At 42.8% G+C, this 27,968-nt stretch overlaps 2 protein-coding genes and 1 pseudogene across 2 annotated transcripts; 1 reads left to right on the forward strand and 2 right to left on the reverse strand.

Annotated features, from left to right (window-relative positions):
* Positions 1-255: 255 nt before the first annotated feature.
* On the forward strand, positions 256-4,396 carry LOC124703612 (methylthioribose-1-phosphate isomerase-like). The gene is made up of 9 exons (XM_047235838.1): positions 256-434; positions 530-585; positions 1,421-1,576; positions 1,734-1,833; positions 2,729-2,871; positions 2,955-3,060; positions 3,531-3,669; positions 3,750-4,018; positions 4,139-4,396. Exons 1-9 carry the CDS (start codon positions 369-371, stop codon positions 4,205-4,207), a joined length of 1,104 nt encoding a protein of 367 aa, XP_047091794.1. The 5' UTR covers positions 256-368; the 3' UTR covers positions 4,208-4,396.
* Positions 4,397-5,497: 1,101 nt separating this feature from the next.
* Positions 5,498-6,943, reverse strand: LOC124699739. Its single transcript, XM_047231988.1, has 2 exons — positions 6,850-6,943; positions 5,498-6,748 (listed from the first exon to the last, which is right to left on the reverse strand). Exon 2 carries the CDS (start codon positions 6,706-6,708, stop codon positions 5,644-5,646), a length of 1,065 nt encoding a protein of 354 aa, XP_047087944.1. The 5' UTR covers positions 6,709-6,748; positions 6,850-6,943; the 3' UTR covers positions 5,498-5,643.
* Positions 6,944-8,543: 1,600 nt separating this feature from the next.
* On the reverse strand, positions 8,544-20,379 carry LOC124703613 (annotated as a pseudogene).
* Between the last annotated feature and the right edge of the window lie 7,589 nt (positions 20,380-27,968).

Below are 27,968 nucleotides of genomic sequence, written 5' to 3' on the forward strand. Positions count from 1 at the left end.
CGATTTATTAGGCTTTCATGTATTTAAAAAAATTATAATAGGTTTCCAATAATATAATTTTTATAATTTACAATTCAAATTTTATTGAGCAAATTCATTTCATCATAGTCTTGTACCGTCCACACTCTTGGATCCGTATGTGAGTAGGTAAGCACAAATTGGAAACACCAAAGGGCTTTAATTGCAAAAGAGTAGAGGCGTTCAAGATTTGGTTGCGGCGAATATATACGGCGACAAGACAAAAGTCCCAATCGACTGAGCAGCACCTCCTGTCGTGCCCCCCTTTGTTCTGTTCTGCTTCCCCCAGCAGGAGCCGCCCCAATTTCTGCACACTCCAAGTTTTCGGCCGAATTTCTTTTCCTCGCAGAATGGGCGAATCGAGCGCGCTGCAGGCCATCCTCTACGACCGAGGGTCGCTCCGCCTTCTCGATCAGGTTCCCCTTTGCGAACTGCTGTATGTTCCATGTGAAGTGGGGGCGAGTTCCTCTGTTCTTGATTGTCTTCTTGGTTTTGTTGTGATGTGCTGCAGAGGAAGCTGCCTCTGGAGGAGGTCTACATAGATGTGAAGGACTCCACCGACGGATGGTGAGCTCTCTGTTCTCCTCCTTATTACTTCCTACATCCTAGTTTCTTTAGTAGAAGGTTGTTGTCAGCTGGGTCTGAAGATAGGAAAATTGATTCGGCACTCTGGATTGAAGATACTAGGAAATAGTGGGGAGAGGGATCGTGGCGGCGGTGTTTGCTGCCTCTGCGGATGCGCTAGGGCTTACAAGTGGGACTTGGTTCGGCTGGGTTGAAATGGGCCAGGCCAGATATGAAGGAGAAAGAAACAGCCCAAGACAAAGAATTGAGTCAGTGCAAAAGTGAAACTGACATAACTGGTCTAAACAAAAGAAAACCGAGAATTTGTAAATTCGTTTTGTTTTTAAAATAATTTGTGGAGAACTCAAAAGGCTTAGAATGCGTCGGAATTGAATCAGTAAAAACATATCCAGAAAATATGTATACATTGTTTAACATTATGAACTCGAATAAAACAGTTTGAACATATTTGTTAAATTACTCTAAAATGTGTAATGCTACACAAATATTCGTTGAGCAGTTTTTTGTGCAATTATAGAGTTTGTACTGTGATTTTCTTCTACCATAAATGTTTATGCTACACTGATGCCCCTTTTTGGTTAACACTAAAGAAAGCATAGAATATAATTATATAAATATAACAATAGCACGAAACCTTTGTTAAAATTTCTACAAGTTTTTTGTGTGCTCATATATGCCAATTCAAGTGTCTAGCGATGCATAAGAATCGAAATAATAGTTGAGCTTTGAGGTTAGAAGTGCCATCTCCCATAGATCTTTGATGTTTGTATCTATGTCTGTGTTCCTACTGAACATTCAACTCTTTAACATTATTCAGGAACGCAATCAGAGATATGGTTGTCCGCGGTGCTCCCGCAATAGCCATAGCAGCAGCATTATCATTAGCTGTCGAAGTTTTTGATCAGGATTTCACCGGTACACCTGCAGAAGCTGCCTCGTTCATTTCCAAGAAATTGGAGTATCTTGTATCTAGGTAAACATGGTTCAACTACTCTGTATTTTTAATTTTTTAGTTCAGCACCTTGCTGGTAAGTTTGGTCCCACTGTTCATGTTGTTCTTTTAAATCAGTGTCTACTTCTGTTTTTCTTTTTGCATAGCTAATCGATGTTTTTTTTAATTTCTTTGTCAGCCGGCCCACTGCAGTGAACCTGTCTGACGCTGCAACAAAGCTTCAGAGTTTAGTGTCAAGGACAGCTGAAACAGCAAAAGATGCCAAATCAATCTTTCAGGTGATAAGCTATATCAATTATGTCTGCTCAATTGTAGTTAAGTACCTACAGTCTACAGAAACAGACTCATCCTGAATTGTGCCTATGTGCTGAACCAGAGGCATAGAGTTAGTTGGCTGTGCAAGTTATTTTTCTTCGATTATAAATCGAAACTGGAATGGACCTGATGGTATGAGATGGTATGAGGCTGAACATCCAAACTTATAAGCATCAAACCAACAGTCCAACACCTTTTGCAGCTGATTATATCCCTAGTGAGCATCTTTTGGTTATTCTTCAAGTTTGCACATTGTGTTGTAAGATTGATTGATAACAATTCTATGCATATTCTGGATGAATCATGTTGCCCTTTCATGGCCAACTCTTCTTCACACAACTCATTGAAACAATGGTGAAACCTAAGCTCTGTTCTTTAATTTTCGCCTGGAAATTTCTGTAACTATCCAACTGGTTGTGATTATTGGTTGGTTCTGGGCAGAGTTGTTTGCGTCCACCTTCTGTGCTGAAGTCTTTCAATTCCGAGAGGACTGATTGCACTCGTCAGCCAACAAGAAACAAGCACTATCTTTTGTGCACAAGTGACTCAGTTAATTGCATACTGGACTACAGGTTACAACTTACAAATGATAACAAGCATAGTTGCATAAATACTGATCATTATAACTTACCAGGTGATAACAGGTCATAAAACAATGGGTTTTCCTCTTAGATGCATTTTGAAAACTGTTGATGATTGCCACCTTGCCTGATTTTAGCATCCTCATATATGGTCTAGTGATATAACATTAAGTACATAGCATGATGAATTTAGAATATTTTCCTAATAGATGAAACTGCAGGTGAACCCATTTGGCCTACATTTGCTAACATGTTTTATAATCCTTTCGCCAACCAGGTCTTTATCGAAGCTGCGGAGACTATGCTAGTTGATGATGTGGCTGATAATAAGGCAATTGGCTCGCATGGAGCTAAGTTCCTTCAACTGCAGCTTGGAAACTCGAAAAACATCTCTGTTCTAACCCATTGTAATACTGGCAGGTATACCTGTATACCGAAATTAAATTTGTCTTCTAAGATGCTCAAATTCCTCATCTTATTATACTCTATGCTTTGCAATTTAGCCTTGCAACTGCTGGTTATGGAACTGCCCTTGGGGTTATTCGTGCTCTTCACTCTGGAGGAGTCCTAGAGAAGGCCTTCTGCACTGAAACTCGTCCATTTAACCAGGTAGAGATTTTTCATTTCATTATTCACATGTAGTAGAAACTTTGTGAATAATGTACTCCCTCCGATCCAAATTACTTGTCGTATCTAGGCAAATCTGAGACAAGTAATTTGGATCGGAGGGAGTAGCTCATTTATTTTGTACTAGACATAAATCGATCTCATTAGCTGTACCCACTATTTTTAAGAGCACAGTGATTTAACTGTCTTCGATTTTGCTACTATCTGTCTAGGTCATGTATCATGCTAGAGCGCTGAAAATTTATTTAGTCGCACATCTTAGATTTTCTTACTAATTGTCTAGGTCATGTATCTTGCTCTCAAGGTACTAACTGTCTAGGTCATTTAAGGTCAAAGATATTATTGGAAAAGAACAGATTGCTACCTTTTTCCTCAGCACTTATTCGTATGATAGGTTTAGTACTGAGTTCACAGACATAAAAAGCTCTCAACGGTCTGTTTCAAATTTCCAGGGTTCGAGGCTTACAGCTTTCGAGTTAGTTCATGAAAAAATACCTGCAACACTGATAGCAGACTCTGCTGCAGCTGCACTGATGAATAATGGACAAGTTCAGGCTGTTATAGTTGGTGCTGATCGTATAGCTGCAAATGGTAACTATCCACAATGAAAATTCTTAAATGAACTGAAGACCATTTTTTTCTTGTTGCTCACTCTATTTTTGGATATAAAGGTGACACGGCCAACAAGATCGGCACATACAACCTCTCAATTTCTGCAAAGCATCACGGTGTGCAGTTTTACGTGGCGGCACCAGTAACTTCCATCGATCTCTCCCTCCCATCCGGGAAGGAAATCGTCATAGAAGAAAGATCTCCTAAAGAGCTGTTGAACTCTGAAGGTGGTCTTGGAAAGCAAGTCGCAGCGTCAGGTATATCAGTCTGGAACCCCGCCTTCGACGTCACTCCAGCAAATCTAATTACTGCAATCATAACAGAAAAGGTATGATCTATATGCTCACACTTTTTAAGCATTTCAATGTGCTTATGCTCTTTTGTTCTTGTCTGTACACACAGAACAATGGTTGGCTAACTTTGCGTGTGTTTCCCCCTTGACACACAGGGCGTAATCACAAAGTCTGATCCTGATGGAACTTTCAACATCGAAGATTTCATTAAGGCTGCTAAGTAATGCTCTCCGGTTTTTCATGAATGCGGTGGAGGACCAATCTACTGGTTATAAGAAGGCTCATGCTGTCCTCCGAACAATAAGATATCTCCAAGTGAGAAAAATAAAGTTGCGTGGCAACTCACGCTGATGTGATGTATTCCGACCAAGAATGCTAACCATAAGGAAATATAGAAAGATGCATCTTTCCTAGTGAGTTGAGCTCAATATATTGTCAAACGATTATATTCTAGTAGTCTATTTTGGCCTGCCGCAGGTTTCCAAGAAAAAAAGTTTGGAACGTCGTGTCCATGTCCCCGTTGCAGATTTGGGTTGGGATGACATTGATGCAGGGTATGTTTGCTATTGTCTGGTATAGACTCGAGCACAAAAGCTGAAATTCATGCTGATTTGCACCATAAGCAGCTAACAGATGGGCTGGGAAGAGGAAGGAGATAGAGCAAAGGTCTCCTCTTTCTGTCTGCTCTTCCTGGCATGTAGAGATCCGCACTATTACATGAACCGGGCAGATTTGCCACATCAGAGAACATAAAATTGAGCTGTAGGAAACCTCCTATGTCGCAGGAGATGACTACTTCGGGATATAGATCTTAGCCAGTACTGCCTGAAGTGCATAGGCTAGAGTTAAGGAATCAGTTTCGATTTGTATACACCCCATACTCCTCCAGGCAGCCGCCTGGATTGCTTCAGAGCAGGCCATCGCTTCAGTCTGTAAAGCACAGTTTGCCAACAGAACTCGCCCAGCTCCTGATCCTCTAGCAGTGTACCTTGTGCATCTCTGGCCACAAACCCAATCCCCCCTGTCTTCTGTCGGCAAAGTAGGCTCAAGATTAATCTTCAGCAAGTCGCATGTAGGCATTCTGCCAGCGCTGCATCGGTTTTTGCTTGTTATCCATGCCTATCAGAGCTTACATCTTTTTCTAGTGAATCGAATTCAATATATTGTGGAACCATTATCTTCGGTACTAGTCAGTTGTAGACCCCGGCCATGGGTTTCCAGGAGTAACAAAGTTTGGAACGTGGTGTCCATATTCCCGTTATAGATTTGCATTGCGATGACATCGATGCAGGGTATGCTTGCATGAATTTGATGTGTATTGCCACCCTTTAAGAGTATTATTATCCATGCTTACGAGCTTACATCTTTCAGAACTTGTTTTAAAACATTTTTAGTGGCAAACATCTGTGGGTTACTTAAAACAATTGCTAAGAATCTACTACATCTGTGGCATACAACTGTAGGTTAGTACCTATGAAATTCACAAAACATCTGATCATTGTTGTGGTATTTATAATGCATAAATCACGAGTCACAGGGCACCACATTTGTAATCATCGAGTACTCTTACAATATGCTAATGGCTTTACATCCAATTAAGATGCTATCACTAGCTAGATTATACCAATCTTTGATGCACAAAATATGCGCATGGCTTTTATCACATCCAGAATGCTGGAGGATTACGAAAGCAAAGGATCTTTGATGCTCTAGGCAGCTGGTAGCACCTAACCCGGCAGGGCGTTTCAGTACACAGGCCTCCTTTGTCATCATACTTGAGAGAGAAGGTCGTTAGTCGAAGCCTAAAGTGATGAAACTGCTCCAGTTCGCAATCAGAGTCAGAGCTGCTGCTCACATCGTCCATGTCAAGGTCTTCAACATGGAAGTACTGCACGAGGCAGAAGCCTCTGTCTCTTCCCATGTACACAAGGTTTGCTCCAATGTGATGTTCAGCCGGGTTAACACAGAAGAGCTTCTCCTTACTGAGCTTCCACGCTGGGGGTTGGCTGTTCCTGGAGGCGTCGGGATCTTCAGTGGACACAACATCACATGAGCAAATGTAGCCGAGCGTGTCGGGGTCGCTAGAGAGCCCAACCCAAGCGTCCAGACCGGGGTCGAAGTGACCACGTCGAGTGAAAGGAAGCTCCCAGTCGCCATGAAACCTCCACTCTGGATGGTCGGACTCGGTATCGAGGGAGAAAGTGGCCGTCTTCACGCTGACAAAAACAGTCTGCCCGTCAGGGTGCAGGGCGTAGGAGGTGATGCCCTGGAGCAAGAAGAAATCATTAGGAAGATTTAACCAAGCCCAATCCATTCCCTCACAAGGTGGATAAAGCATCCCCGCGCAGTACTTGTCCAGGACAAGGAGCTTGTCTCCGACGGCCATGTATACGGGTTCACAAGGGAACGACTCTTCACACCAGGCACCGAGCAGGGTAACGCGCCGGGTGCGGACATCAAAGACAGGGACGACGTGGGGCTTGTGGTCAGAATGCATGGCCATGATCTTGGTGCCGATAGCCGCGAAGAACCGGCGTATCGAAGCCTCAAAGCGGACCAGAGCAGGCGGCGCGCTCCGCACAGCCGTGTGGTCATCGTCCTGATCAGAATCGGCCGACAAATCAAACCTGATGATAGCGAATCCATCTACCCCGTCGTTCATGGCGAGATAAAGGTGACGCCGGCGACGCTTGGAGCTCCGGCGGACGCGCCGACGCTTTGGCATCCTCTCCCCTTCCCTTCCCTTGTGCACCTGCACCTCACACCTGATCGAATAAATCCAGTCAAACACGTTAACACAGCACTCCTCGTAAAGGATCTGGATTGGAAGCGGGGAGAGGGAAGGTATCTGAATCTGACAACGAACCTCTGGATCGAAGCTGATGACCGAACAAGACCACCCTCAAATTCGGCTTAGGCGATTGTATGGTGCGGTGGCGGTGCTGCCTCTGACGCTTGGAACCTCCTAGGGTTAGAGCATCTCCACTCGTTGGGCTGCCCACGCCCATCCGGCGATATTTTCGTCCGGATTGAAGAAAAATTTGGTCTGGGGAGGCCCATTTTCCCAGCCGCGAGCACAGGATGGATGTAAGTATTTTGACGTAATTCGGCGAATTCAGACAAATTTGGGCGAAGCTCGTTCAAATATAAGCGAAATTTAATGATATTTAACATATAGAGGCGAGTTCGTACATAAATAGGCCGAATTCGTACATATATTTAAATTCGGCGATTGGCAAACTAAAACTTAAACTAAAAAGCGGCCTCCTACATGCCGAAATGGCGGTAGAAGGTTGTGTAGTCGCCGTCGTCATCGTCGTCGCTTGAGTCGGCGTCGTCCTGGGGCGGCGGCGCCTCGTACCAGCGGCTCGTACCCTGGCCAGCGTCGCCGGCGCGTGGCGGCGACGGCCGGTAGATGTCGTCGTCGCTGCTCTCCTCGAGCTTGATCACCTTCCTGGGCGCGGCGTTCCTACCGGCGGATGGTGCGGCGCGCGAGTTGACGCGCGGCGGCCGGATCCGAGCAGCCGCCGGCCGTCTGCTCCGCCTCCTGGCGCTCCCAGTCGCGCCTCGACCACTCCAGTGCGGCGTCCTCGGGGAGGCTGTTGTCGGCGGGCACCAGTTCCGTGAGCGACCTAGCTTTTGCAGCGCGCGGAAGACGATGCGATGAGGACGACGATCGGTGTCTCTCGCCGACAAGTTGGGGCCACCAGACGCGCGGGAAGTTTCCTCAACGTTTCGCGCGCTTTCGTTTTGTCCGGAGTCCCCGAGCGCTCCCCGGGGGCCGGGGATGGCGTGGGCTCGCCGGATGAATTTAGGCCCAAATCCGGACGAAATCGAGGAACCGGGGGCGCGACTGGACCGAATAACACCGTCCGGATTGAAAAAACGTCGCTCGGGGGCCTAGTCGGGGAGACCTCGAGTGGGGATGCTCTTAGAATCCGTGACTCCTCTCGTCAAATAAAAATCCCAGTCTGAATCCGGAATCAAACTACCGAGCCAAATTCGAGGTCGAAGCTACAACACCTGCAACAAAAACCAGCATCAAGGTAGGTTTCGCAAGAGGAGAGCTGCGCCGAAACAAGGTGAGCAATGAAGGTGGCTACATTTAAAAAATAAAAAATCAAGGTGGGTGGGCAACATCCCTCCTTATGAAGAGGGAGGGACCGCATAGCCACTCCTTCCTCGTCAGCCAACATAGCGCATATAGTTGTCAATCACTCGGCCAGAACTGCACGACGAAACAGACCCAGGCTTCGTTTCACCTCATACAACATCCACTAGGCCAGAAGCACATACAGGAAAATTTTGGTGCAAGCAACCAATCACGCCCTTGAAGTTTTGAACGCGATAAGAGCTCCACCAACATTAGTCCTGAAGGCATGCACTCAAACAGACCAGCCAGCACACGTTCAATTTTTGCACTTAAGAACCTATTTATAGGACAGAATACAATAAAACCCACATAAACAAGCAAGAAAATAAGATACACTGAAACGTCTCAATTTACTAACTACCTAGCAACACACAATGCAATAAAAAAATGGACATGGAGGCAACCGAGATCATGTAACATTCTACTCTAGGATAAGAGGCAATACAATTGATACTTGAACATGCTCCCTTGTTGAACGACTATTCTACACCCATGAAAATAGAACCATAGGAGAAGAACATAGAACATGAAACTACAAGATTTACAGGACTACTCTGCAGCGACAACTATACAGGCGGTAGGCACAAAAGAGGTGCAAAGAATTAGTTGGCTGGCCAGCCATCATCATACGGCCCTAAACTTCTACTAATTACACAACCTACAGGAACCAGCCCCTGCCGAGAGAGACAGGTAGCAGCGCTCTATCACTATTTCAACAACACTAACACTACTGCTGTGGCATCATCTTGCGCCGATGTTGTGCCATCTTTGCATGTTGAGCCATTCTTTCATCAGCTTTCTTCCTATCAGCATACATCGGGAGGGAGCTAATCTCATTGATCTCTTCTAGAAGCTTGTCCTCGGTTATATTATCAGTGATGCTCCTCATTACCTACAGATAACACAAAAATACTGTCAGAAGATTATAGTAATTCCACTGCCTCAGTTTGACCAGGTGATGTCTTCAGTTATTAAAATCCATTGAAGAAAAGATAAATGTTTCTCATGGAACGCAAAGCAAGAAGGAAGTGAATCAAAAATGCTAACAAGCTAAGGAGATAACCTTGAAGTGCACCTATTGCAACCATGAAAATAACAAATTATCCAGCTTTAGAAGCAGTGTTCTACTGGAGCTTCTTCTATGCATAAATTATTATGATGCAACTTCACAAGTCAATGATTCAAAATGCAACCATCGATTACTGAGTTTTGTCGAAATGATAGATAAATGTTTTATATGCAAAATAAGTAAATTCTAGAAAAGGGTTAGGAGAATCAGCCTTGCGATATGTATTGATATCATTTGGAGTCGATTTATCGGCTCTAACGCGCATGCAGACCCAACATTGCTCCTGCTTATTCCAAGAGCACTCAACAATCCTCCCAGAGATGGACGATGGATCCTCTTCATCTGCATATGTTTCAGAACACTAGCATAAATATCGAACAAATAAGCTTCATCAGAAAAAATAAATGAACATAAAAAATGCAGGAAATGCTTACTTGGAAATACCATCCGAGTACCATCCATGAGTTTCTTCTTGCCCCTCTCGTAAAGGAAAACCAGCTGGCGATTTTCATTGCCAACCTGCAGCAGTTAGGTATGATGAAATAAACACCACCTTTTAAAAAAAACTAACCATTACAATTTCAGAACAGAAGGGTGATACACACCTCAAACAAAAAGTCAACTGAATTCATTTCAGGGTATTTCCACTTAAGAAGACCTTCGTGCGTTCGAGTTACGTACGGATCATCCCAGCCCTAATGAACATGAACAAATGAAAGTCTGTGTTAGACAAGACAAACTGTACTTCTTGAAGCCTCAAATGAATTATTCCCAAACACAATAGAAATCGCCAATGAGAGGAGAAAGCATGCATAAACCGTTACAGACAGTCAAAAGAAGCTCAAAGTCACAGGTAGGGAATCATTGCAAAGATTCAAGTCTATAACTGCATCAAGAAATACAGCCCTCGGTTGTACAAACCCTCAGCCATATATCTAGAACTAACAGGCATTCCGAGCCTGCATAATGAGTACGTCATGTCAGAAAAGGCACTACTGTAGAAATGGGCCTACATCAAGGCTTAGGAGAAAGATTCAATACATTTTGCCTCCACATGACCCTAGATTCTCAATAGGAGATGAGCCAGACACCTCTAGCAATGGGCCCAGATCAAGGCTTGGGAGAAAGCTCTCACGCTCTCCCTCCCTTCGTCGCTTCTTAATACATTTTGCCCCCACATGATCCTAGATTCTCAATAGGGGTCTAAGGAGATGAGCCAGACAACTCTAGCTCCAAAAGGAGATCCACAGGCAGTTGTGAATGGAACAGTATAAGAAGTAGACAGGAGGAGCGACCTGACTGTAAATTCTCGTGGGGTCAAGATAAACCACCCAAAGAAGCACCGCCTGATCACACGTAATCGCCATTATTTAAAGTACCAGCTTTTTTCTATTCTCGCCTTCTTTCCCCTAATATTGCTCTATCCGTACATCCATGGAAGGCAACAGGCGAACCATGAGAGCCACCATGCTACTAGAGGCTGCCAGAATGAGCGATGAACGGCTACCTGACAAATTTCTAGCTTGGAGGCCTTCTACATTTCCATAAAAAACCCTGATCATACTGCCGTGTAGTCGCCACCCAAAACCAAGTCCACATTGCAGCCATCTCCGCCTGTTCATCTAAACACCTCTGGCTACCCATTCGATTTCCATTCGTGTGCAAACTTTGTCCTATTGGGTTGTTCAGCAATGAATGGTGCTAACTGATTGTAGCATTCGTCCTTGATGTTGATGCAATTTTGTGTCTGTTGCGGACTAATAAGAAATTGGTGTACAGAGCAGCATGGCTGTTTTGCCCCTTTATTTGCTATATATGGTGTTAATTTATATTCTGCTGTCAACTGTCAAAGTGGCTAATTTGAACCAATCCCATAAAAGTACTGCCAGCTAGAAGCAGTACTGAGTGCAGGAAAAGTAGTATGGCGTAAATTAAGATATGACTTAATCTGAAGAGAGTTATAGCAAGGAACAATATAGTCTAATTTCCTCAAAATGTGCTTTTAGTGTTTCTGGAGCCAACTAATGAGTGAAACACTTTCTAAGAAAGATCTAAGATCCTCATGGGAGTAGATCCTTGGAGGATCAGAAGAAAGGGGCTAACAAATAAGGATAAGATCTACCAAACAGGCCTACACCAAAAACATTACTGCTGGTGCAAGGTGAACTGGAAAATAAATTTGCACCTAACATCCAAACTGATAAATTAATTTCACAGTGCTACCACAAAAGCCTTTAACTGTATACTGATATACCACATTTTCATGCTTCCAAGCATCTCACAAACAGATTACTTGTGTACACAGATGACTAATAGAGTAAGCACAAACTGGAATAAACAGTTCGAATAGTACTTGAAAGTCCCGGTAGTTTGCAACATCAGGGAGACTAAATGTCAATACTTTTCTCTCCCTCTACTATTAGTAGTAACTCCAAAGTTGTGTTACAATGTAGTTTCCCAAGAGGTTCTATCAACATAAATAATACTATGTACTTATTACAGATTTCAAGTAAAGCCACCAATAACATACCTGAAATATCAGGCCATCAGCATCGTGGCAAAGTTTTGGAATAAACATCTTCAGTACCTTTTTTGCTGTAGACAGCAGCCAAAAATCCTTTCTCCGGGCCTGGTAATGCACCCAAGCATTAGAAATGTAACTCAACTCATCGAGATGAAACATGAAAATTCAGCACGTTTAGATAAGTTCACCGAAAATAGCTCCATGTCATATCTGTACATCGGACTGCTCTTAGCACCACTCTCAAACTGTTTTCTCTCGTTATAGCGTGGCCGAATTATTTCATCTTCAATTAATCTCCACCTTTCAGCAAAAGGCAACTGCATAAAAAATTCCACAAATTGAAAGCAGTACTAAGGCCAAATATTAATTTGCGGTGATAAGGGCTAGCTGTAAACAAATCCTACCAAAAAAAAAGTAGTAACTCATACTGGTAAAATAGTATGTATAGTCAATGCCATCTTTAATCCTAACCTCAACAAAGTTTCAATCAACAAAATCAGATGAAAACACAAAGGGAAACAGTGATTACTGTTTCCAAAAACATGTGCGGCAACAGGATCGTTATAGTCTCGTTCATATAATGTTGGAGGTAAAATGACTAGGAATGGCTCACAGCAGAGAAGCAAAGCATTAACAATACACGGAAAAACTGGCTTCCAGGTAATAAAGTATTGAAGGGTGCTCGGCATATACCTTTGTTTTAGACACTGAATCAAGTGCCATCAGATCATATGCCAAGTACCTCCTTCTCAATCCTGAATCTGGTACTGTATCTATAATCATTTCCCCATCAATCAAGGTCATATGATGTGAGCCCTTCAATTGGCAAAGAAATAATGTTAATTTTTAAAGCAAAAATGCACCACAATTGTTTCTCCAGCATAAGAAGAACTTTACTTCATTAAAGTTCCTACGGGAAAGCGCATCTGAACTCTCCTAAAGCAAAAATTCCGATCAATCAGAAAACAACCATCCCTCATTATAAGCATCATATATCGAGTTCCATCAGCTTTCCATGTAGCATAATAATACCGCTGTCTAAGTAGCTGCAGATTATCACTGCATGCAAGAAACAAGAGAATTAGATTAAAAGGGCTACATAGGTCACCAGGAGCTAAACCAATATCGTAAGAGAATTCAGAAACAATGAAATTTTGCTGAACCATGCCTGTTTACCTAATATCTAAATAAATAGTTTTTTTTCTCACAAATAACTGTACAACTAATCGCTACCTTAGTATTACCTTCTACATATGACTCGGAACTAGCCATCACTTGTTCATGTTATGAAAGTACAAGGACAAACTTTACGAAAATTTACAGGCCCTTGCTTGTTTTCATACCCTTGAAATAACAATTGTTTTCTAATTAAGATTAGCAAAAAAAAAACACCTATTCTTTCTTTTTACGAGCAAACATATTTTTTGTGCACTGCACGTTTTATCCAATATATAAGTTACGTTATCGAAAAAATAATGCCTCCAGATTTATAACTCTCTTTTTGAACTTAGCACAATTTAAATAATATCAGACAAATGATATAAAAATCAGTGTACTTTATTATAACAATTAAACTGTATGCTGTGGTAAACAAGGATATCAGCACACAGGCAGATCCAGTTGTAGGGTGAAATGGTAGCCCCTCCAGAAATGCAAGTTTATTTTTGTCAAAAGAAGCTCAGCAGAACCTATTTTTTTTGATCTGAAAACTGTAGGGGAGGCCCCGACAGTAAATTTTATTAAAAAAAGAAATATATGTACAAGATAGAGGTACGGAATGTACAAAAGGGCTTAGCCCAGGGCATAGCCCAAAGGAACTACAGATCGTCTAGCCAGGCTAAAAGGGAGGATTTGAGATCATCCTTCATTCTGTAAGAAAGCAGGAAGAGGTCCCTTTTGAAAGAAAAGGTCCAAGCTCTAACAGAAGGTGCTTCATTATCAAAGATAAGACCATTCCTACTCTTCCAAATATTCCAGCAAGCTGTGGCAAAAACTTCAAAGAAGAAAGGTTTTCTAAAGTTGCATCTAGCTGCTGTAATCATCTGGGGAGTTCAAGGCTGTCATTGATCATGATGTTAATTTTTGCCCAACATTGCCTACTGAAAGTACAGCTCCAGAAAAGGTGATCCCTGGTTTCCAACAATCTGTTGTCACAAATTTGACATAGCCCATTGTCTTCGAAATTGTAGTTTTTCCTTATGAGCATATCCTTCGTGTTTAGTCGGTCATTGGCAAGGAGCCAGAAGAAAGTTTTTATCTTTGGTGTGCATTTAGATTTCCAGATCCAGGGAGAGAAAGTTGGAGCTTGAATGTGCTCAAAGTTCAATTTGTAAAACTTGCTGGCAGAGAAATGATTGCCCCAGCTATAAGACCAAATATCATTACCATCCGCATTCCGAGCAGACCTTGTTTGTTCAATGAGGTGGTTAAATTCATGGAATTCCTCAAAAGCTTGGTTTGATAAAGGAAGGTGGAAAGCATCAATGGGGTCGCTCAGGTCCAGGATGTTCTTTACTGAGGCAAGTTTGTTAATAGCAAAGGAATGGAGCCTTGGGAACCTTATCATTGGGAGATCTGAAGTCCAATTATCGCTCCAAAAGAGTGCAGTATCGCCAGATGCAATGGAGCAGGAGGCAATGCTTTTAAACTTTGAGCAGAGTTTGACAATGTCTCTCCACCAAAAAGAGCTAGAGATGTTGGTGCTTTGTGGAGAAGAGTTGTTGTAACTCCTCCAAATCAAATGGACCCAAGGAATGTTTTCCTTATTGAAGAATTTGTGTAAGAATTTGATAAGTAGGGCCTCATTGTGGGCAGCTAGATTTGTGATACCAAGACCCCCTTTGGATTTTGGCCTACAGACAAGGTCCCATGCCGCCAAGGATTTAGGTTTATTGGAATTTTCCAGTTTGCCCCAAACGCCAATTCTCCTGGCCTTATCCACAATTCCAATAGCTCCATCAGCTAACTTAAGAGTGCAGAGATAGAAGGTGGGCAGGGAGCTAAGGATAGCCTTAGCCACCATGATTCAGCAGAACCTATCAACATGTGATCTAGTTTTGAAGATGTCAACGCAAGTAACACAACAGTAAATGCGGTTTGTAATTTAGACACTGCGTTCAAATGTTAGTTGATTTTGGATTTTAATTTTTCAACAAGAAAACCATGCACGCCCCATCACTCCCCAAAAAACAGCATGCCCCACTGCATGTGTCAAGCAAAGGAACATCCAATGTCATGCATAAATGTGATACCCACCTAGCTTTCGGGAAGCCTGACCTCTTTTTAGCTATCCCAATACTTTTTGGACTGAAAGACTTAACTGAGAACAAATCATCACTTTCTAATATGTGAGAATGGGGACAAGCTTTACGAACAAATTGAAGGAAATTGATACGTAAAACAAGGATTCCAATCTCCAGAATTGTGTAATTTCAACTCAACAAATGCATGCATTAATTAAAACTAGGTACTGATTTGCATGTTCTTATTATGCTTCATAAGAATTCCTACTCCAAGCTACACAAGGAAATAGCCAAGAATCAGGATGCAAATAGAAAATGTAAGAGAAATTTTAGTGATAACAGAAAGATGGACGAAAAAACCTGATTCAACATTCTAAACATTACATAGCTTATGGTTTACTGTTGGTTACCTGTTAAGAGAAACTGGGTGTGATCCTGGAAATTGTGCATGCCCTCGCGCCTATAAAAAAAGGATGTAAGAAAACTTGTTTGGCAGTTCCACATGCACAAAATTGCAGATACAAAAAGGTTGGTAGATGGAAGTGACAAATGGAAGTATTGCACAAAATAATAGCTATGCACAGGCAAAGAGCCAAAGACACTTAAAACATGATCGTCACCTGCCCATGATAGCATGTTTCTCCCATGCCATAGAAAATTATATACTATATAATTTGAGTTTCCTAATAATTCTTTCAAGACTCCACTTGGAAAATGCAAAATCACATCTTTGTACAATCTTTCATAACTTAGTAAAATAGTTAACCTGCTGGTGCTCATGTAAAACTGTCACATCAAGTACTGTCTGCTTGCTTGAAAATTGAAAAGCAAGGCCAAAACTGGAACTGGTAATAATAGCAAGCAAAAAATGGAACTAGCAACATTCAACTTTACTCCCTTTGATACAAGATATAAGATGCACGCATTCTACAAGATTTAACTTTAGTTCAACTATATGAGGATTACGTGACACATAATTTATATAATCACTGGTCAAAGTCAAAATTTGGAAAAGTGTGTGCGCCTAATATTTTGGAATGGGAGAGTACTCGACAAATGGCAACGCTGGTGCTTGATGCTATCCTCAGTCTGATATTAATCAACACACACAAAAAAAAGAGTAAGCTGGGGCAGGCCAAAGATATTATACTTACAGGGGGCAGTTCAAGCAACCGATAACATACAATGCGTAGAGCCTCTTGCTGATCAAAAGGTACAGCGTCTCCCAGCACATCATCATTAGTTATGACTTTTTCCTCCACCTCGTTCTGCAAAATACAAGGTGGTGTCTCATGAGCAAGAAAACACTAAAGGGAAGCAGCCTACAATTACTTGGAATCGTTTTACCTAAAGGGAAAAAATACATACATGTACCGGTGCAAGATCGCCAGCATCGTCATCGTCATCTTGCTTAGCTTCACCATTTAAATCAAGATCAAAAGGGTTCTTCCATTCTGGTGTTGAAGGGCATGCTACAATCATATTCGCAGGAACCTCATGATAAAATGAATACAAGGCTTCAATGTAGTCCCTCTTATATATTCCAGGAGGTCGCCTTTGAGCAAATATATTTATTGCCTAGGAAGATAACTGATGTCAAGGCAAACAGTGGATCTACGCTGAACAAAACACATTCAGTGTCTAATTGCCCTACCTCAGCAACCCAAGAGATGTGTGTACGCATGAGGTAATGAATAATCATGAAGCCTGTGCGATTATGACCATGGGTACAGTGAACTAGAACATATTTTGGAGTCCTTGACTGCTTTTGTCGTTCAAGAAACGTCATCACCTGAAATAGCAAAATGTTACATAAGTAGCTTATGAGGAACTCTAAATAAATATGGTAGTTAAAAATGACCTACATGCAGATCAATTATATTCTACAGTACAAAAAACTAACCAAGTCGAGTTGAAGAGTATCTCATTAAGAAAACAAGAAAGTCGCAGAAGCCTACAAAACGACAAAGATCCATATGCACATGCATATAATCAAATTTGTGCTCCCAACATATTGTTATAGAAAACAGAGATGAGAATGCAACCACTATGCACTATTCTAATTAACTGAAACTCCAAATGAACAGGTACAGGGGATATAAGAATATAACAAATGGAAAAGAGCTAGATCCTCAAATTGAGTAACATGATGGGTCTAAAAAAACTACGTAATGTGTTCACGTAGCACAAAACATGATAATTATCAACCAATCCCAAAGAAGTGGACTGTCATGAAAGGCAAGGTGCCATAGATGACCCACCTTGCAGTATAAAGCATGGTGTGAAAGAAACATGGGAACAATTGGGGTAAAAGCGATGTCAAATTATATCTGGAATTAAGAATCAGACCCCTTCGCAAATACATACACTATCCAGAGTATATTTTATCGATGACGTAAATATCTGTATCATTAAAATTGCTGCTACTACCTCATAGACAAATGCGTTAATAGATTCATTATCTGGTACAGCATCTCTTCCCCTGCAAGGAATCTAAAAAAGGAATATGTTAGGAAAGATTTTCTTCAACATACAAAGTTTTTTTAAAGCTAAGCTCTCACCTTGACATACTTGGTACCTTGGTTTGTCCATTCTGCTGATGAGTAATATCTAGAAGTATTTGTCAGATCAATGACTAAACCTATCTGTAAAAAAGAAGTTACAAATTTAAACAGAAATACAATTATCTGCTGGTAACTAACAAGAAATCCATCCATACAAATGAAAGGTGTGCCTAAAACCCTTGTGGTACGAACAAGAAAAGGTTAATACTTCAGAGTTAAGTAAAATAAAAATGTTTTAAGTGCACTTCAAATTGGCATATTTCTCTTGTGTGGCTATATATCAGATATCCAGAACGGTATCCAGTTTTGCATACGAGGTACACCAAGCACACACATATGGTACACCTATAAATTATCAACCACCCAATAGGTAATAAAGCAGCCGTATGCATCTTTTTGATGCAGAGGCTGGGGCACATCCCCCATTTCGAAAAAAAAAAAATCAACCACCCAATACTTACTTCACGGCCAGCTTTTCTTTGCTTGTTTATTACTTGTTTGGAAGAATATCTTTTGCCAGGAGGAACCGATTCGTTGAATGTTTCATCAAGAGGAACTTTGGAGGGTATGATTCTATCTATTGGCTCACCAAATGCAGGGCAATCCAACCAGCCTGAAATCACAACATGAAAATACAACTATTAGAAATCCACTCATGAGGAAACAATATCATCATAACAAAAGGTTGTCAGCAAGAAAAGCAAGGATTCAAGATAGAAATATATATTGTATACACAATTATATAACTCCTTAGGAAAGTGCGAATTCTTCATACCCTGAGGTGCCTCTTTAATCCGGCCTCTACCAACTTTGATTGGAGGTGCATATTCATTCCTAATCTGCTGAGGATGTTGCCTTGACCCTTCATCTTGCTGCTCTCTCTTTAACTTCATGCGTCTCTCTTCACGCTCCTAGTAACAACAGCAAAATTTCTCATAAAAATGAAACATTTAGCAGCATCAAATAGTACAGGATCCAAAGTGAGAATTTCACGACAAATGGAAAATTATAACCAGAACTGGCATTACATACCCTTCGCAATGTTTCAACAGCAGACTCAACATGTTCCTCTTGTGCATAATCAACCTCCACAGGTTCTTCATAAGGCTGTTCATCTTCTTCAGGCAATGGTGATGCGTTCAAATCCATAGAGAAGGTCATCAAACATCCACTGCTTCATATATCCCTCAGATCAAGTTGAGATATGCACCTGAAAACAAACACATTCTAGATTTTTCAGGAGTCATTAATTAGCTGAAGCACAGAGTAAAAGTCTTTCAAACAATATTTGCAAAGACAACCAACTTTGAGATACAAACAGCACAACAGACCAAAGAAGGAAACCAAGCTAGAAAAACTGGGTAAATTTCAACTACATGGCTGAAGGACATGGGAAGAAGAAACAGTTTTGAGAGCTTCATCCACACGCAATTGATGCATTTTTTGAAAAACGGAGGATCATATGAAAGGGTTTCATTCTTATACTAACCACGGATAAGCAAATACACATCACATAGCTATTACCAAAGTTCCTCTTGCTGCTCACAGTACATTTTTACCTACTCTCCCACGTAAAGTACGCGATGTTCAGCTCAGATAGAAAAATAAGCATGAATAGTAATAATGATAAAAAAGCAGCAATGTGTCGCTTAAGATGCCTAGGCTTTTGAGCTCAGGTGAGGTAGGCGCTAGGCAGAGACAAAACTAGAAATTTTGGAATAGCGCTGCTTTGAACCTTAATGGACAGTGCAGGATACGATTGTGGAACACATACAAGCGAATGAAATATAATAAAATACGGGGTTATTTGTCGGAAAACAAAACCCCTTAAACCATGCACAAAGCCACAAACATAGTTCGTTAGTTTTCATCTTCGCAAAAAAAAGATTTGGAGAGAAGCTTAGTTCGATCCACCCAGTTAGCTTAAGCAAATTAAAAATTGGATATAAATTAAGATCTTAAACCATGGGGTTATTTTTCTGGATTATTTCTAGTTCATTTGGTATTTCTCCTAGCTTAATAGAATGCTCAGGGTTTTTCCAGATTTCAAAATCATTTTCGTGGCCCATTCATCGCTCTCTATCTCTACTCCCCTTAACCATTCTGCCAAAGCCCGTCTCTCCCTTCCTCTGCACCACTTCCTACCCTTATCTTTTTCTAACCTGGTGAACAAAAGTAAGGCGGTGCATAACACGAATTTTGTGTGACTTTGGCATGCCCTCTACTTAAGAATATAGTATCATACCGATGAGCGAAGGGCATTGTCCAAAGTCTACAATGGGCTCATAATTCATACACAAAAAGGGATATGCATAGACAAAATAACGCAATCGGGATTAACTCGGAGCTTGGGGACACTTGCAGCGGTAAAATGGAAAGAGAAGAGAAAAAACAAGAGAATCAATCACTCGGCCTCCTCCCCCACATCTTTTCCAGCCACACAATCCATAACGGATACACCATCGCTGGAGCATGCAGGAACGATTGGCACGCAATACAAGGGTTTTCCGGCACCATTAATGCTTGGCAATGCAATGTTTCCAATTTGGGAAGGTAAGTGTGGCTCGCGGCTAGGGGAGGGGGAGGCGAGCTAGCAGGCATGGAAATACACAAATAAATAACCAACCAGCCCGCACCATTCCGTACCCCCGTGAGCCTAGGGTTCGCCCCGAATAGGTGAATCACCGGCGCCCCGCGCGCGCGTGGAACCACCACGGTGCTCCGCAAGCTGACCATCGAGGCGGGCCGCGCGGAGAGGAGGAGGGCCCGGAAGAGGAGGGAGTAGGTTATGCGTACCTCGCGCGCGAAGGCGGAGGCGGGCGGGGGAGGCACCGAGCAGTTCCGCCCGGCGGAGCAGCGGAGGGCAGGCGGTGCCCGCGCCGGCGAGCACCGCGGGGTGGTGGAGGTGGAGGAGCGGAGATTGGGGAAGGGTTTAGGGGTGGGGCAAAGGATCTGCAGGTTAGGTTAGGGTTTGGGAGGCGCGGCCATGCGATGCGAGGAAACCGGTTCGAGCCGAGACGAGGGGCAAGGGAGGGAGAAGGCGAGAGTGAGCTGCGGTTGCACGCGGCTCACCTTTTTTCCGGCGTGCCACGTGCGCCCGTACGCTGATGGCACGGCAGAGGCGGAGTACAGCCTCTTCTCAAACGGTACTGTTCCAATAATCATCCGACTATATATCCCTTTGAGAGCAATTCCACAATAGTGTAGCTAGCTGTTGCCTATAAGTCAAGTGTTATGTCATCTGTAGCCAGCTTAGAGCTATCTCCACTGGTAGTCTTCAAATAAGCATTAGCACCTTCGTTTGGGAGACGCCGGCACAGCGTCCTCCATTTGGGGGGGCTGCTCCTACACCGACGCCCCCAAATAGTCGGCCCCCATAGATTTTGAATTTTAAATACAAATTTGCAACACGATATTCATACGTAGTTCGAACGAAATTTTTACAAATTTAACACGGATTCAAACTAAAATACTAAAAATAAACATCTAGCGGCGCGGGGAGTCGAAGGCGATGAAGTCCAGTTCGTCGCCGCTGGATGACCTGAAGGACCAGCTGCCGGCTGATACGTCTCCAACGTATCCATAATTTCTGATGTTCCATGCTTGTTTTATGACAATACTTACATGTTTTGCTTGCACTTTATAATGTTTTTATGCATTTTCCGAAACTAACCTATTAACGAGATGCCGAAGGGCCAGCTTGTCGTTTTCTGTTGTTTTTGGTTCCGTAAAGGCCGTTCGGGCAATATTCTCAGAATTCGACGAAACGAAGACCCAACATCTTATTTTTCCCGGAACCTTCCAGAAAGTCAGAGGGGGACCAGAGGGGTGCCCTGGGGGCCCCACACGTGTGGGCCGCGCGGGCTCCACCCTAGCCGCGCCGGCCTAGTGTGAGGAGGCCCCGTGGCCCCTCCGACTCCGACTCTTCGCCTATTTAAGCCGTCTCGACCTAAAAACGCGATACAAATTGACGAAACTCCAGAAAGACTCCAGGGGCGCCGCCACCATCGCGAAACTCCAATTCGGGGGATAGAAGTCTCTGTTCCGGCACCCTGCCGGGACGAGGAAGTGCCCCCGGAAGCCATCTCCATCGACGCCACCGCCACCATCATGCTCCGTGAGTAGTTCCCCTATGGACTACGGGTTCTAGCTGTAGCTAGTTGGTATTCTCTCCCCCATGTACTTCAATACAATGATCTCATGAGCTGCCTTACATGATTGAGATTCATCCGATGTAATCGGTGTTGTGTTTGTTGGGATCCGATGGATTGTTACATTATGATTGTCTATCTACAAAGTTTATGAAGTTATTGTTGCTGCAATCTTGTTGTGTTTAATGCTTGTCACTAGGGCCCGAGTGGGATGATCTTAGATTTAAGCTCTATACTTATTGCTTAGATTGTATCTACAAGTTGTATGCACATGTATATGTCCGGAACCAAAGGCCCCAAAGTGACAGAAATTGGGACAACTGGAGGGGAAGGCTTAGATATGAGGATCACATGTTTTCACGGAGTGTTAATGCTTTGCTCCGGTGCTCTATTAAAAGGAGTGCCTTAATTTCCGAGTAGATTCCCTAGAGGCCCTGCTGCCACCGGCTGGTAGGACAAAAGATGTTGTACAAGTTTCTCATTGCGAGCACGTATGACTATATATGGAAAACATGCCTACATGATTAATGATCTTGATGTTCTGTCTTAATGCTATTTCAATCCTATCAATTGCTCAACTGTAATTTGTTCACCCAACACTTGTTATTGGAGAGTTACCACTAGTGTAGATAGCTGGGAACCCCGGTCCATCTTTCATCATCATATACTCGTTCTACATGTCATTGGAAGTAGTATCAACTATTTTCTGATGCCATTGCTCCTGTGTTACTATTATTGCTGCTGTGTTACTGTTACTATTGCTCTCATATCACTGCTACTTTCACATCACCCCTGTTACTAGTGCTTTTCCAGGTGCAGCTGAATTGACAACTCAGTTGTTAAGGCTTATAAGTATTCTTTACCTCCCCTTGTGTCGAATCAATAAATTTGGGTTTTACTTCCCTCGAAGACTGTTGCGATCCCCTATACTTGTGGGTCATCACCGGCGTCGTCGCCCTCCTCCTCGTCGGCCTTCTCCTCCTTTGGCGCCGGCAGCTCGGATGGTCCGGCGAGGTTGACGTAGTTGGCGTCATGGTCCCTGACGGACCACACCGCCGCCTTCCGCGGGTCGATCAAGATGAGACAGTAGTCCTCGTCGACGGAGCGGCCGATGATGAAGCTCTGGGCGGGCAACTCCTCCTCGTCGACGTCGCCACGGAGGGCCGCCTGCGCCTCGGCCTCCTTCTCCCACCATTTCTTCTTCGCTGGCGGAAGTGGTGGCGAGGCGTCCTCCTCCTTGACGCGGGAGCGGTGGCCCGACCCCGTCATCCAACGAACCGGAGCAGAGGAGGCGCGCCGCGTCGCGTCGTCGCAGATGACGACACCTCCGGAAGGAGGCGCGGCCGAGCGCGTGCGCCCGGAAGGAGGTTCCGAACAGACCGGCTCCCGTTGCCCGCGGACGCGTGGACGGTAGCCGTACTCGCGGAGCGTGGCGTCGACGTCGCGGCCGTACCACCAGGCACGGCGGGCGACGTTGTTGAAGCGGCCGCTCGAGGGATTGTCCGTCCACGCGAGCTCGATGGCATGCTCGCTGCCGAAACGTTGTTCCCATGACGGGATGTCGAGGGCATTCTTCGGGAGGCTCCTTGATACGTCTCAAACGTATCTATAATTTCTTATGTTCCATGCTAGTTTAATGACAATACTCACATGTTTTATATACACTTTATATCATTTTGATGCATTTTCCGGCACTAACCTATTAACAAGATGTCGAAGCGTCGCTTCTCGTTTTCTCGTTGTTTTTGGTTTCGAAATCCTACGCAGGAAATATTCTCGGAATTGGACGAAACAAAAGCCCACGGTCTTATTTTCCACGGAGCCTTCCGAAGTCCGAAGAGGAGACGAAGAGGGGCGACGAGGCGGCCACACCCTAGGGGGCGCGGCCCCACCCCTGGCCGCGCCGCCCTATGGGGTGGGCCCCTCGAGCGTCCCCCGACTCTGCCCCTTCGCCTATTTAATCTCTACGTCGCGAAAACCCTAGTAGTCTAGTACCGAGAGCCACGATACGAGAAAAGTTATTGTGACGCCGCCGCCGCCAATCCCATCTCGGGGGAGTCTGGAGATCGCCTCCGGCACCCTGCCGGAGAGGGGAATCATCACCGGAGGGCTCTACATCACCATGCCCGCCTCCGGACTGATGCGTGAGTAGTTCATCCTTGGACTATGGGTTCATAGCAGTAGCTAGATGGTTGTCTTCTCCTCTTGTGCTATCATGTTTAGATCTTGTGAGCTGCCTATCATGATCAAGATCATCTATTTATAATGCTACATGTTGTGTTTGTTGGGATCCAATGAATATGGAATACTATGTCAAGTTGATTATTGATCTATCATATGTGTGTTGTTTATGATCTTGCATGCTCTCCGTTGCTAGTAGAGGCTCTGGCCAAGTTGAAACTTGTAACTCCAAGAGGGAGTATTTATGCTCGATAGTGGGTTCATGCCTCCATTGAATCTGGGACAGTGACAGAAAGTTCTAAGGTTATGGATGTGCTGTTTCCACTAGGGATAAAACAACAATGCTTTGTCTAAGGATATTTGTATTGTTTACATTACGCACAGTACTTAATGCAATTGTCTGTTATTTTCAACTTAATACTGGAAGGGGTGCGGATGCTAACCCGAAGGTGGACTTTTTAGGAATAGATGCATGCTGGATAGCGGTCTATGTTCTTTGTCGTAATGCCCTAAGTAAATCTCATATTAGTCATCATGATATGTATGTGCATTCTTATGTCCTCTCTATTTATCAATTTCCCAACTGTAATTTGTTCACCCAACATGTTATTTATCTTATTCGAGAGACACCACTAGTGAACTGTGGACCCCGGTCCATTCTTTTACATCTGAAATACAATCTACTGCAATCAATGTTCTCTGTTGTTCTTTGCAAACAAACACCATTCTCCACACCATACGTTTAATCCTTTGTTTACAGCAAGCCGGTGAGATTGACAACCTCACTGTTAAGTTGGGGCAAAGTATTTTGATTGTGTTGTGCAGGTTCTACGTTGGCGCCGGAATCTCTGGTGTTGCGCCGCACTACACTCCTCCACCAACAACCTTCACGTGGCCTTCATCTCCTACTGGTCGATAACCTTGGTTTCTTACTGAGGGAAAACTTGCTGCTGTACGTATCACACCTTCCTCTTGGGGTTCCCAACGGACGTGTGCTTCACGCGTCATCAAGTTCTTTTTCTGGCGCCATTGCCGGAGAGATCAAGACACGCTGCAAGGGGAGTCTCTCACATCCAATCTCTTTACTCTGTTTATTGTCTTGCTTTACTTTATTTTATTTTATGTCTTGTTTGCTTTCTTTATATCAAAAACATAAAAAAATTAGTTACTTGCATTTAATTTGTTATCATGTCTAGTCCTATACTTGTTACTCTGTCACCTGAGGAATTGATCTTTACTTTTAAACAAGGGGATGAGGAGAGTTTTAAGGAAGCTTGGTCTAGAATTTTTGATTCTTATGGTAAAACTGAACCAAATGACTCTAAGCCTGCTTCTTAGTAACTTTTATTTTGGGCTTATTCTTCGCTATAGATATGCCTTGGATGCTGTAGTGGGAGGAGATTTCCTTCATTGCGATGGGGATCAAGCTTTTAATGCCATAAAAAAATTGGTTACATCATCTAGCTCCGCTAATAATTTTGATTCATCTCTTGCTAGTATTTATAATAGGTTAAACACTCTCGAGACAAATATATCTTGTAAAAGAAGGGTATAGTCAGATTCGTGAGCATTTTGATTATGTCCCAGTAACTATGAACCTTCAATGTGGGACCCTACTATTAAAGTTGCTATTTGTTGTGAAACTTTCTATGCCTGTTGTGATATTATGTCTGAGTTTTGCCTTATGCCTAAAAGTATTTATGAATCTTTGACACTTTGGGGACTTACTGAAGGAGGAGAAGGAATAACTCTTACTGATAACTCTGTTATAATTCCTAAGGGAATAGTTGAAGGTGTGTTCACAACCTTTCTTGGAAGAACGGTATCCACTGATTATCTCGTTATTGAATGTGTAGGGACAGGACAAATCACACTTGGAAGATCCCTGCTGAAACTCTTGGGAGCAACCATAGATGTGGGGAAAGGCACTCTAAATTTTACCTCTACACCCAGATGCGGTCATGTATTCCCTAAATCAAAGAGTAAGAATAAGAGTAAGAAGGGTAGGCAAAGCCCCTGGTAATAATGTTAATGCTTCCTCTTTTGATAATACTTGATTTACACTTTCTGCGCCTAGCTGAAAGGCGTTAAAGAAAAGCGCTTATGGGAGACAACCCATTATTTTATTTCTGCAATTTTTGTTTTATATTTGTGTCTTGGAAGTTGTTACTACCGTAGCAACCTCTCCTTATCTTTACTTTATTGCATTGTTGTGCCAAGTAAAGTCTTTGATAGTAAGGTTGATACTAGATTTGGATTTCGCATAGAAACAGATTTCTAGCCGTCACGAATTTGAGTAGATCTCTCCGTAGGAAACTCAGAAAAATCTGCGAGAAATCATGAGTAATCCTCGGATATGTACGCAACTTTCATTCAATTTGAGCTTCTTCATCTGAGCATGTTAAGTGCCTCTAAAAAATCCGTCTTTACGGACTGTTCTGTTTTGACAGATTCTGCCTTTTATTTCACATTGCCTCTTTTACTGTGTTGAGTGTATTTCTTTGCTCCATTAACTTTCAGTAGCTTTGGGTAATGTCCATAAGTGTTGGGAATGATTGTGTCCTCTCTGAACATGTGAATTTTTGATTATGCACTAACCCTCTAATGAGTTTGTTTTGAGTTTGGTGTGGAGGAAGTTTTCAAGGGTCAAGAGAGGAGGATGATATAATATGATCAAGAAGAGTGAAAAGTCTAAGCTTGGGGATGCCCCCGTGGTTCATCCCCGCATATTTCAAGAAGACTCAAGCATCTAATCTTGGGATGCCCAAGGCATCCCCTTCTTCATCAACAACTTATCAGGTCACCTCTAGTGAAACTATATTTTTATTCCGTCACATCTTATGTGCTTTACTTGGAGCGTCTGTATGTTTTATTTTTGTTTTTGTAGGAATAAATTCGGATCCTAGCAATCCTTGTGTGGGAGAAAGACACGCTCCGCTTTTTCATATTGAACACTGGTGTTCTTAGCTTTACTTTTAATGTTCATGGCGAAGGTTGAAAACCGTGCCAATTTACGTGCGTGATCCGCAGATATGTACGCAACTTTCATTCAATTTGAGCTTTTTCATCTGAGCAAGTTAAGTGCCCCTAAAAATTCGCTCTTACCGACTGTTCTCCGTTTTGACAGATTCTGCCTTTTATTTCGCATTGCCCGTTTTGCTATGTTTGATGGATTTCTTTGTTCCATTAACTTTCGCAAGATTTGTGCAATGTCCAGTAAGTGTTAAGAATGATTATGTCACCTCTGAATATGTGAATTTTCAATTATGCACTAACCCTCTAATGAGTTTGTTTTGAGTTTGGTGTGGAGGAAGTTTTCAAGGGTCAAGAGAGGAGGATGATACAATATGATCAAGAAGAGTGAAAGTTCAAGCTTGGGGATGCCCCCGTGGTTCATCCCCGCATATTTTAAGAAGACTCAAGCATCTAAGCTTGGGGATGCCCAAGGCATCCCTTCTTCATCGACAACTTATCGTGTCACCTCTAGTGAAACTATATTTTTATTCCGTCACATCTTATGTGCTTTACTTGGAGCCGCCTCGGTTGTTTTTATTTTTGTTTTTGTTTGAATAAAATCTGGATCCTAGCATTCCTTTGTGTGGGAGAGAGACACGCCTCCGTTGTTGCATATGAACACATGTGTTCTTAGCTCTACTTTTAATGTTCATGGCGAAGGTTGAACCGCTTCGTTCATTGTTATATGGTTGGAAACAGAAAATGCTTCATGTGGTAATTGGTATAATGTCTTGAATAATTTGATACTTGGCAAATTGTTGTGCTCATATAGATCATGTGTTTAAGCTCTTGCATCATGTACTTTGCACCTATTAATGAAGAACTACATAGAGCTTGTTAAAATTCTGGTTTGCATGATTGGTCTCTCTAGAGTCTAGATATTTTCTCGTTAAGGTGTTTGAACAACAAGGAAGACATGTAGAGTCTTATAATGCTTGCAATATGTCTCTTATGTAAGTTTTTGCCGTACCGGTTTATACTTGAGTTTGCTTCAAACAACCTTGCTAGCCTAAAGCCTTGTATTGAGAGGGATTACTTCTCGTGCATCCAAATCCTTGAGCCAAAAACTATGCCATTTGTGTCCAC

This window comes from Lolium rigidum, chromosome 3 (assembly GCF_022539505.1).
Source record: "Lolium rigidum isolate FL_2022 chromosome 3, APGP_CSIRO_Lrig_0.1, whole genome shotgun sequence".
Taxonomy (NCBI): Eukaryota; Viridiplantae; Streptophyta; class Magnoliopsida; order Poales; family Poaceae; genus Lolium; species Lolium rigidum.